Source organism: Dermacentor albipictus, chromosome 3, assembly GCF_038994185.2.
Source record: "Dermacentor albipictus isolate Rhodes 1998 colony chromosome 3, USDA_Dalb.pri_finalv2, whole genome shotgun sequence".
Classification (NCBI taxonomy): Eukaryota; Metazoa; Arthropoda; class Arachnida; order Ixodida; family Ixodidae; genus Dermacentor; species Dermacentor albipictus.
Genome location: NC_091823.1, coordinates 146,207,596 through 146,220,244, shown reverse-complemented (window position 1 = coordinate 146,220,244; position 12,649 = coordinate 146,207,596). Strand labels below are relative to the sequence as shown.

The window sequence follows — 12,649 nt, the reverse complement described above, 5'->3', positions numbered from 1 at the left end:
GTTAACTCACTATTCATTGCAAAAAATTGCAGTTCATCTCTGCGCAAACAAATTCATCAACAAGTCACTGGTTGGAACTACTGAGAAATGCTCAAAGTGTGATGGCTAACTGGATTTCAACTCCATGAGCAACATGTGATTTTTCAAAAAGGTTGTTTGTTGGGAGGTTGCCATTGCAATACACAGCGAATTTGGCTACAACAATCAGCGCATCAGCTGGAATTACTTTATTCCCTACCTTGTTTCAGTTCAGCCGACACTGTATACTCTTCTAACAAGCAGAATTTTGTTTTCTGCGGCATGATGATTACTAGTATGCTCTGCAGCAGCGACCATAGTATATCTTTCTCTGAATGTTGCCAACCAACGTTTACTTCAGCTTCAATGTAATGGACGTGTACCTTTGCCTTACCTTTGATACAGCAGCGCGTCACGGTAACTATGATATAGTCTTGCCCGCATATGAAACTGAAAAACTCTGCCAGAACAGACACAATCCCATATAAAATTTTCTTTTTTGGTGTGCTTGTGATCGCCATACTAATTTCGTAACCTAACCGACATGTAGTATATTACCACGCTACCAGATCACCAATCGACGCTTCGTTCTCGCATGATTTCCTGACCCTGGGCTAAGAAGTGTTCAGAGTAAAATGGAAGAACACTCCCAAGCACGCACACTTGCACTGTGGATGGCGTTGTACTTCTGCACTAGATACCAATAGTCCCGGCAACAACGTTTTATAGCATAGTACGGCAGCCTTCACAGCTTTCGTAGCTTCGGCGCGGAGACTTAGTTGTGAATTACCTTTTGTGATCGCAGGGTTCTCGGTGAAGGATGATGACTGGGCAACCTTGAGCAATTGGCTGATCGACAATCGGCGCTTGCACAACCTGGACATCTCGCCTCCTAGAGAGAATGCGGCAGTGGTCAATTCCTTGGCAACGTCATTCGAGAGTAACTATTCCGTCACGGCAATGAAAATATTTGACCGTGATCTCACACAAGCAGCCTGGATGCCCATAAAGAACATCGTAAGAAAGCTCTGTGTGATGCCCAATATACGCGCTACATACGCTTGCACTTGCTTGTATGTTTATTTTATATTCATTCACGTGACGCATAAAACCTCGCATTCAGATACTGCATGAGATTGAGAGAGCAGTACCTGCTATAACAAAGAATAATTTACTCTTTAACAAAGCAAACCACTAATACTACACAATGCAATGTATTTCACGATAGGATGCGCAGTTGACTAAGTGTAGTCATCATGATTAACAAATATAAGAAGGAAGATACAAAATATTCTGAATGTCAAACAGCTGATTCGGCATGGGTTAGAAATGAGGACATATCCACCAGTAAATGTCTTGAGCAAGCACATTAGTGCTTCTAAAATGAGTGATCAAAACGCATACAATTCAGCAAGAACAATCGAGGAGGAAAGGCAATTTAAAAGAACAGCGCGAATGGAAGAACGAGCGAACGCACGAGCGTTTCCCTTCCCGAACACTCGACAAATTTAGCGCGAGACAGTCCTCCACTTTACTTCTCGATGATGGGCCCTCCCCGCAACTCATTTGCATGGGCACCATTTCCCTCGGCTCCTTTGTGTCACAAGTCCGACCATTGGCAGCCGCCGACCACGAAAACGGGTGAAAGTGCAAAATCAAGCTATTCACTTTAACAAACGTTTGCAGGGTCCAGCCTTTTCTGCAGTAAGCAGACGGTCGTGGAGATGTGCAAGGTGTAGAGCTCCAAAATATTCCCACATCTGGTGGAGCATTATTCCCACATCTGGTGGTCGACCATTAAAGGTCGACCAACAGGTCGATCATACTGGATGGATCGATCATACTAGATGGATCGATACTCGCATGCAATGCGAGTATGGATCGACCAATGGTCGATCCATACTACGCATTGCATGCGTTGCATAGGTTCATTTTTCGCTCTTCTTATCAATTGCAATCTCGGCTATCCCTGTTCGCTCTTTCATTCACAGCGCTCCCTGTCTCTTAATGTTACGCCTAACATTCTTCGTTCCATTGATCTTTGCGCGCTCCATAACTTGTTCTTGAGCTTCTTTGTCAGTCTCAAGTTTCTGCTCCATATGTTAGCACCAGTATAATGCACTGACTGTACAGCTTTCTATTTGATGATAATGATAAGCTTCGAGTCAGAATCTAACATTCTCAGCCGTATGCGCGCTCCAACGCATTTCTATTCTGTAAATTTCCTCCTCGTGATCAGTGAGTGAGTCAGTGAGTTAGTGAATAAACTTTTATTGGGTTCAGCAAAACGCAATAGAACGCGCAACCGCCTAGTGCCTCGACGGGACTGAAAGACCTAGTCTGCCGGCCCGACCACGGGCGCGCTGGACTGCCAGGATGTGGTCTTCAAAGACGGGACTTCGCAGGAGCACGTCCCACTATTTCTTGGTGAACTTCGGGCCAAGCGACCAGCACTCCCAGAGCATATAAGGCAAAGTAGCAACCTCACCACAGGCCACGTATACCTTAACAGCACATATCCTGAAATTTATCCGAATTGTTCCTTATGATCAGAGTCCCCTGTGAGTAATTGACCTAAATAAACGTCCTCCTCCACATACTCTACAGGCTGGTTGGCGATCCTGAACTGAACTCTTGTTCCCTTGCCCGACTATTCATGATTATCTTTGTCTTCTGCATATTAGTCTTCAACCCCACTTTAACACTTCCTCTGTTAAACTCCTCAATCATTTGCTCTAATTCGTCCCCAATGTTGCCGAACAAGACAATATCATCCCGAGATAGTCATATCATCTCGAAGGTTGCTGAGTTATTCGCCATTGATTCTCACTGCTAAACCTTCCCAGTTTATTAGCTTATAGGTTGAACACATCTTCAAGTTGTTTTTTCATCCACTTTAATTTCCATTAATTTATCGTTTATTTATTTCATTTATTAAGCTCAAGTAATTTCCCCTATGTTGTCCTTGGTGTCAGTGCTTGTTGGCTTCTTATGATATGACTAATAAAAAACGGGCCCCTCGGTTAACCCATTTTCTTCTCGTTATACCTGCCAAGGGTTACTCCAACGTAACTTGTGCTTGGCCATAACATGAAGTTAGTTTTACAATGGCCGCATGCAGTATAACGATGACCGTCATGGTCAGAGCGTCGTAGCGGTATTTAAATAATTGCTATGGTAGCCCCTAGTCAATCGAAAGGGCAAGCAGTGCTAATACCACGCATGCAACTCCTTTGCATCACAGAAGACCTAAGGAATGTTTACAGAGCACTAGAGGTGTTGTTTAGTAGGCACTTTTATTACTAGCTTCAGCACATGAAAATTTCCTACGTGTAGAAACATCCTTCACACAGTTCAAGATAGCATTTGTTTTAAAACACAGTGAAGCCTTTACCTTGCGATAAGTGAATATACTAAAGAGAGCGCATTTCAGTGTATTTTTATTGCTTCAATCGAAATGTCAATAGACTTTTGTGAAAACGATCAAATTGGAGGAAGATTCAAGCTCGGAAAGTTTTGCAATCAAAAACATATTCGCCCTGTTCATGGTTCCAGTCAAGTTCTAATTTCTAAATTCTCGGTTAAGTGAGACACCATGGTTACAGAAGCGTCAAACGAAGTTAAATAAGTGCCGCACTTTCCTATCCCCCAATCCTTCTGTTTTCCCCATTCTTCCTGCCACAAGCATCAAACATCGCGTTCGTCCTCATGGCATCGGTGCATTGATGTCGCCATCAACCTGAGTTTTTCTAGCATTTAGGCGTATCTTGTGAAGGGTGTAGTGCATAAACATTGCCCGAAATGATAATTGAACAATGTCGTACTTATACACAAACAATGCGTGAGAATACATGTTACCCAATGTGTAAATAAGCACAATTGTGCGCATTCGCCTTAGTTGTACATCCTTTAATCATCCGTTCACTGAAGCTTTGCTTCACACGAATTCCAGCGTTTGATATGCCTTTTCTTTTTTTTTTCTCAGAGCCAATTGTAGTGATGTTATCGGATCTTAAAAACATGCCACGTCAGCCAAAATTGTTCATACTGCTAGTTTACCCCTTCATCGGATAAAAAAAATTAGGTATGTGTCTATTTAACAAGACACTTTGTCTAGCTTGCCAGAATGTTTCAAACGCCGAGGCGTGAACTTTAAAAAGAATACATCCATTCAGCTTTTTACCTTCCTTCTAGGTAAGAGTCCTCGTTTTTCTACGTAATTTTATTTTATGCATCTTTATAATGGTATCATTCAATGCATTTGTATTTGTTTATTATATTTTTATTTTTCTCCAAATCTCCCAACATAAGACGTAGCCGCAGAGCGCATCCGTCAGGCACATAAAATAGCGAATTCACTGCCACCTTTTCCCGGCTGCCAACCTGACTTAAACGCGACGTCACCTTTGTTGTTTTATTTTTATCGCACCTTCAAACACTGCCGTACAGAGTAAATATTTAAGTACCCGTTGCCAGCTAACGTCGGCAGGGCCAGACGCGGTCCTGACGACACGGCCACGCTTACAGCAGGTGCTCAACAGGTCTGCAGTGTTCTTGTGAGCGCCGACATTTCTGAACACGCATCACAAGCATTCCTTGAATGTTCAGTGTTTTTTTGTCACCATTGCCTGAGCCCACAAACCATTCTAAAACCCTGCAGACTCGGCGTAACCACGGATTGGTGCAGTGCGCAGCTGGGTTCATCATGGGAAGCTCGCTTAAACGCGCTGCGGTCGCCTACGAACTGGTCTCGTGGCACCCGCAGCTTCCCGAGGTTGTCCAGTACAAGGGATCCCTGAGTGAAAGCGAGGCCAAGGCGAGAATGGAGCAAAGCCGCCTTCGGCTTCGCGATGAGGTAGGCGGTGGTCTAAGGCTCTCACTAGGTGAATCACATTTAATATCATTAGGATGTGCTGAGCCGTCTCCGGATTGCAGCACACACATGCCTCGTCTTATTGCGAATAGTTGCTCCGGATTGTTTTTGTTCTTCGGCAACCAGCTCGAGCATGAAATAGCAAGGTACTTCCTTTTCGCTTATCGCACAAATTTTCCAGTCTAATTTCCTTCTTGTTATTGCAAATCTCCATATTTTCTTTATTTCTATTCTTTGCATCCGATTTGTTGTCTGTGTTACTTTCACTTTATTTCTGATAACTCTTGCTTGTTTATTTACCCTTTAAATTACCCTGTACTTGGCTGTCAAATTTCTTGACTTCGTACTCCATTGCGTGCCCACGTTTGTCAGGTTAAGAAGCTTGTGCACTTTAGCTGCCCATTTATGTTTATGCATGTTCCTGAGTCTTTCTTCAAAACTCATTTTCTGTGCGCTTCTTTGATTTCAAATGAGGCCCGACCTATGTCACCCTGCACTGCCTTATTTGTGGTTTTACCGTGGGCTTCCGAAGCCAACCGGCCTACCAACCTTTGGTCAACTTCTAACCACGCCATGATATCCGATATTAAGTACTTAATATTTATGAACGTTATTGCTGCTGCCTTGACTCCTTTCCAGATTCCACGCACCACCTCACATTTATTGTGGCCCCAAAGTGCTCCAAGTTTCATAGTTGCATTGCGCTTCCCCTTTATTTTCAGAATATCGTGGGTGGTGCTTCAGAAATTATTTCCTTCGTTTTGTATACGCCGAGATATTTATACTTTTTGTCTATCGGAATGACTTTTTGAATTGACACCACGAAATTACCCGAATTTTCATAAAAGGTCATAATTACCGATTTCCCTGTGCTAAACTCAATGCCTATATTGGTCGCTGTCTTATCACAGATATTCGCAAGTGTATGTATACCTCCTGCATTGCCGCCTAGTAGCACTATGTTGTTCGCATACACCAGTCCGCGGACGTTCTGCTGCACCATTTGTATATTACGCATGTAGGGTCAATCGAACCCTAATCGACTTTTTTTGCAGTGGTCTTTCTATGCCTTTTGCATAAAGCGTGAACAACACTGGAAACAAAGGACACCACTGCTTCAGTCCTAGGTGAATTTCTACCACTCCATTACATTTTGGACATTCCGGCACGACTTACACTATGTTGTCTCTATATATGTACCTCAGCCGCTTCAAGAAATTGTTATTTATAATTTCGTGCTTGAGAATATACCACAACAATTCCTCGCCTATGTTGTTGTTGTAGGCTCCTTTGACATTTGGAAATGCTATCCATAAAGCTATATTCTGAGCAATTGAGCTCGCACTCAGTAATTACGGCCGAATTCTCTAAACGTCTGCCTGGTCTGAACCCATTCTCTAGTTGCCCGAGTACGTAATTTTATTTCAACCTACTTAGACAGTTGTAATTTTATGGCTTGCATTACCACTCTGTATATCACCGACATCAGGTAACTGGCCTATGCGTGCTCATCTTATCTTTGTCACGTTCGCTTTTGTAGATGAGCTCAATCTTGCTTTTACGCCATCCAACGTCAACTTCCATCCATCTACTCAATTCCTCTGTGGTAGCAGTCGCTTGTTCTTTGCACCAATGTTTTTGATTACCTGCATCGGAATTTTGTGGGATGCTGCTGCAGTGTTATTGGGGTCATTTTCTTCTACTGTCTTCTAGCAATAGATTTCTATACTAACTTTTGGTCCCTCAGGCTTCTCTGTTGTTGCTGGATCTGTTTAAGTCCGGACTATGCTTTGTTTTTTTCGTGCCGTAGTCATACGTAATACCGTCCCTGGTGTACCGCAGCACATAGTCATCTTCGAAAATGTTATTGCCTTCGTTCCTTGCAGCCATATACGAATATTTAGTTGGTGCTCATTTTTGTGCGCCTTTGTCTGTTTTGTGAATGTTATGCACCCAACATTCACTTGTGCATTTAATTTTATCTTGCACAAGCTAACTCGCCACCTTCTTCTCTGTATTTGTTCCATCTACGGAGCACCTCTTGCTCGTGTAGTCCCAACTTTATGGCTTCTCGATGGTCCTTTGACGCGTGCTCACGTTGAGCGCCACAGTGTATTTACGAAATGGCAGGAGCTACTAGCCCAATTTCGCGCATTACAAACCTTCGGAGAAATTCAATACCATCCGAAAAACTCCCAAACAATCTTGCCCAATGATGACGCTGTTTGCAAAAATCTGTTTCATATGGTGAGATTTGTCCTGTAATTTCGTTCTTTGGTCATCGCAGCTCTGGCATAGCTAAAAGCGGCCCCATCGTGCCTGTGACGTGCCGACATATCGAACTGCAGAACTTCATTGGTGAAATCGCCAATGCAGCGTAGACGGCGAACCAATAACAATATGGATCATCACATGTCATTGTGACCAGCCTGCTTATTATTCCGAAGCCAATTACATGACCACTCCAGACGAATGTTCGCCTTCAAGTTAAGTACGAAGTCCAAGTGCGACAAGGCTTGCTTAAGCCATAGTAGCGCAAATAAAAATGACCACAACACTAGACCGGACACAACGGGCGCTACACTCATATCTGATTTATAGGTCTCTTGAAAGCCAGAAGAAACGTATGCTAAAATGCGCATGCACAGGAGTTTCTTACGAAAAAGAAAGGTGAATTAAATCAGACCTCGCTACGAAATAGACAAACAAGAACATCTAATGCAATTCGTACTTCTTTTCATGATATGGGCGGCTTCGAAAAGTTCGTGTGCGAAAGACTGCTTGCTACTGCCCAGAATCTTAATGTGGCGAAACGAAGGCTCGCACTTACAAGCCATACAATGTTCGAACAGAACATTGCATTGCTTTTATTTTTAATTAAGAGATAGTGCTGCCGTGCTCGGTCACTAACGCATCGCCCAATTTCGCATGTATTAGCCGTGAGATGTTTGAGTGGCGCCCTCTTGCTTTTTACCTCAGCGATGGACTCCTCCGTCCTGCCGCGCGCTCCCTCATTACGGGAAGGCAACTTGGCGGTGTCGGCCGACCTGTTTCATTCGAGTTTTTTAAGCGTGAGTGGGCAGGTATGTACAACAGTATATAAGTCTGTTGAAACATTATCCCTCGGTAAATCCAGCGCACTGGCTGTAGTTACTATGCTCAGTGTGGATTGCTGTTGGTGTCGTCTACTAGCAATCAGAAGCCACACGTGCTTGCATGACACTGGTTTCTCTCCGGTGGTACCAGAATTCGCCTTGCTGTGACGAGGACGGGAGTGGCTGCGCGAGAAAGAGCGCTGATATCGACGAGATAGAGGGGTAGTCTCGTCTGATAGTTTGTAAATCTCCTCGCGGAATTCATTCCGCAGACTTTGCAGGGAGGGCAAGGGTGGCACAATGGATGCATCTCAACATTACACGACTGAAACCGCGGGACTTGATATGTCCATGTACCGCAGGGGCGTCTGCGTCAGCAGGCGTTTGGTGTGCTGCGACACCACGTACCCGAGCACATGGGGGTTGGAACCACCCGCGTCTAACCGTGCGCGGCTTTGCAGTGTCCGGGGAAAAGGGGATCCTGGGGGTTGATATGATGGCGAGTGTTTGGACCTCTACGGCTCCTCAGTGGAGGCAACGCACCTCTTTGGCCTCGGGCTTCAGGTAGATGGCACCCCCGGACTGACCCACCCGGGGCAAATCGGTAGTTGCCTTTTCCTGTCCCCCTCTCCTCCGTATTTCTCTCTTCCTTTCAATATTTCCTGCCTTCTCTTCTCTTCTATTTACTTCCGACTTTCCTAGCAGTGAGGGTTACCCTTGTGTGGGTGGCCAACCTTGGGTACTCCAGATTGGTTTATAGTAGCACCGTACAACTGGCGAGGGCTTGTCTTGCTCGCAGGATCTGCACCGTCCCATGTTGGTCTCGGTGGTTGGGCGATTGCCGCTGCTACCGAATTCAAGACCCCTATCTGGCTTCACGTAAACTACTATCCCTTGATGGCCCTCTGAAAAAAGTGCGCACCGATGCAAGCTTCCAATTCTTTTTGAAGAACAATGAGAGACACTTCCCTAAGTACCATGTCAAACATAGTGAAGGCAACACAAGCGTGCGCAAATTCTCCCCCTTCTTTGAGGCGAAATGCCTCGCAAACACGATAGCAGCTGGCTACAAAGCCACAAAGATGTCCAATGGAGACGTACTCCTTGAATAGAAAGATAAAATCCAATATGATAATATGAATGACTTAAAATGGATTGGCGATGTTACATTCACTGTGCCGGCACATCGAACCATGAATACGAGCCGTGGAGTAATTTCTGAAGACGACAACTTGGAGCTCAGAAACGAAAAGCTGCTTGAAGGCTTTCAAGACCAAATGTCATCAAGGTAGAAAGAATCCTAATCAGCAGAAATAACGAACAACTTCGAACAAAGCACACTGTATTAACCTTTAGTACCAGTGTGCTGCCTAGTACATTGGATGCAGGCTATATCAAAGTACGTGTTAGGCCGTACATCCCACATCCTCGAAGATGCTTTACGTGCCAGAGGTATGGGCACGGATACCAGACATGCCGAGGAACGCAGACTTGCGCGAAATGCAGCTTGAACGATCATCCATCAGGCACTTGCGACTCATCTCCACATTGCGTGAACTGTGATGGAAGCCATCCAGACTACTCTAGAACGTGGCCTATATGGGAGAAAGACAAAAGAAATAATTTCAGTAAAGATCAAAGAAAATATAGCATTTCATGAAGGTAGGAAATGTGTATCATACTTCAATCACAAAAGCTTTTCCGAGGTGGCGCGACGGGGACAGCATCACAAATCCCTCGGCAGTCTACCGCGGTCACTGATAGTGGTCCTGTAATCACTCCGCCTGCCCCCCTGGTGGCTGCAAAAAAGTGCTGCTCCACAAACATTGAAGGTGGACCCGCCGAATCCTGTTCCGCAGGTCCCAAAGCTAGTCCAAACTCCACGGCCTGGGACGCAAGTTTCAGCGCCTAGCTCACGATCTTCCAGCGCCTGAGAAGGTTATGCAGGGCGATCAAAAATCCCCGGCGACTAGAAGAGATATAATACTTGTAACTGCTAAAAAAAAGTGGCCGGTAACCTAAACGATTACCGTCCTTGTATACATATATGTCTATCTTTAACGTGGCCTCTTCAACACAGACAACAAAAATCTTCCTCGATATGGCTACACAACAAATTCAGTGGTATGGCAGGGGCCTACTTAAAAATCTAGAGGATGTCAAAGATCTACTAGAGGAATATCAGCCACGACTGTTTTGTGTTCAAGAAACACATTTAAAGTCTACACACAAGAACTTCTAAAGACAGTACATAATCTTCCGTAAAGACAGAAATAATGGTAATTCTCCAAGTGGTGTGGCAATCATTGCCCAAAGTCCGTAGCATGCCAGCATGTATCACTCCAGACTTCATTTGAAGCAGTGGCTGTTCGGGCTATATTGTTCAACCAATTTATAACTATTTGGTCCATAGATATATTGACTGATAAACGGTTTGACAAAGCAGAATTTGAAAAGCTGATTGACCAGCTTCCCGAACGCTATATAGTAATCGGAGACTTCAATGCTCCCAGCATATTCTGCGGTGACTCAAGATGTGATGCGAGAGGACGGGCAATTGAAAAGTTCCTTCTTTCATCTGGAGCCTTTCTATTTAACAAGACAGAGCCAACATTTTACAGTCCTACACACAACACGTATTCGTTTATAGACTTAACCATAGGGTCCGCCTCACTTCTTTCATACCTGGAATGGAGAGTTATCAGTAATCCATACGGGAGCGAGCATTTCCCAACACTCCTTGAAACAACAAAGTGGCACGATGGACCAGCTTGCCCCCGAAAATGGAGACCTAATAGTGCGGACTGGTCGAAATTTAGTAACATAACTAAACTGTATCTGGAAGAAGCAGACCACCTAGGCGTAGAGGAACTGACCCCCTACATCACTGCACATATCTTCTCTTCTGCTAAAAAGTGCATGCCTCAGTCCTCCGGAAAAAAAAGTCAATCCAAAACCATGGTGGAACGAAGACTGTGAAACCGCAAAGAAACGCCAGAACAGAGCATGGAGCAGATTTTCACGCCACCCAGCAACAGAACATATAATAGAACTTAAGTAGGGCGAAGCGAATGGCCGCCGTATCCGCCGAATATCCGAAAGAGAAAGCTGGACCCACTACGTATCCTCCGTAAACCCATACATGGATGTTAGCAAAGTATGTGATAGGGTACGCAAACGAAAAGGACAACGTCCAAATTCTTTTCCTCTCAAACCTGGCTCTGGCGAGACAATACAAGATCAAACAAATACTCTTTGTGAGCACTTTCGGAGGGTATTAAGCTCCGAAAATTATGCCGAAAAGTTCTTACACCATAAAAGAACAGCTGAAAGTATTCCTCTGCGTCCAAACAAGTTGTCATCCGAAGGATACAACAAACCACTAACATGCCATGAACTGAAGCTTTCCCTAGGCACTTGTGGCAGCTCATCTCTAGGCTCTTACCCAATTACTTACGAAATAAACAACAATCTGCCTGGTGAGACCCTAAACTGAATTTTAGGTGTATACAATAAGATTTTTGCAACTCGTCATATACATTCATCTTGGCACTAGTCCTGCCAATACTGAAACACGGCAAATACCCTTCCTCAGTTAACAATGACAGACCAATTGCACTCACGAGCTCTTTACTTAAAGTATTTGAAAAAATGGTTAACCGTCGTCTTGTGTTCTTTTCAGAATATAATAGTATCTTGGGACCCTCACAAATCTGGCTTCCGAAGAGGAAGGTCTGCAAGAGATAATCTTGTTCTCCTTGAGTCATATATAAGTGATGCATTTGTACACAGCCAATACTGTCTATCTGTATTCTTTGATCTTGAGAAGGCATATGATATTGCCTGGCGATACGGTATTCTGCAACACCGGTCGTCTTTTGGAATTTGTGGTTATATGCTGAACTTCTTGCGAAATTACCAATCTGAAAGGAAGTTCCGCGTTAGAATTGGCAATGTTCTATCACGCACATTTGTTCAAAAAACGGCGTACCACAGGGAGGAGTGCTAAGTTGCACACTATTCCTAATTAAAATGAACTCTCTCCGCTTTGCTATACCTTCCTGGTGTCTCATTCTGTCTCTGCGGACGACATCAAAGTCAGTTTTAAATCTTGCAATCTGTCCATATGTGAACGCCAGATACAGTTAAGGGTTAATCGGCTCGCGAAATGGGCAGACGAAAACGGGTTTAGATTCAGCGCAGAGAAGACTACCTGTGTGCTGCTTTCCAGGCGAAGAGGGGTATGTTCTGACCCATGCAATACGATGAATGGGAGAAGCCTGGTAATTAGAAAAGAAAAAACCTTTCTGTGTGTAATCTTCGATAGTAAGCTATCTTTCATGCAGCATATAAAACAGTTGAAGCTGATATGTCTTAAAACTATGAACCTTTTAAAAATTTTATCTCACCAGTCGTGGGGAACCGATAAGTATTGTCTCCTATCTCTTTTTAAAAGCCTTGTGTTGCCATGCATAGACTATGGATGTATTGTTTATCAGTCAGCTTCAAAGACAACACTTAAGCCACTCGATCCTGTCTATCACTTAGGTATCCGCCTAGCACTCGGTGCCTTTCGTAAGAGTCCCGTCCAAAGTTTATATGCAGAATCGGATCAGTGGCCGCTGGATAATCAGCGTACATATCTAGGAGTCACCTACGCAAT

General features: G+C 44.2%; 1 protein-coding gene across 1 annotated transcript in view; it reads left to right on the top strand.

Moving 5' to 3' along the window:
- Positions 1–12,649, top strand: part of LOC139057608 (uncharacterized) — a 32,082-nt gene that overhangs the window by 1,103 nt on the left and 18,330 nt on the right. The window contains exons 2-3 of the mRNA XM_070536137.1: positions 824–1,035; positions 4,679–4,873. Of these exons, the coding sequence (XP_070392238.1) occupies positions 824–1,035; positions 4,679–4,873 (407 nt within the window). The remainder of the gene's footprint in view (positions 1–823; positions 1,036–4,678; positions 4,874–12,649) is intronic.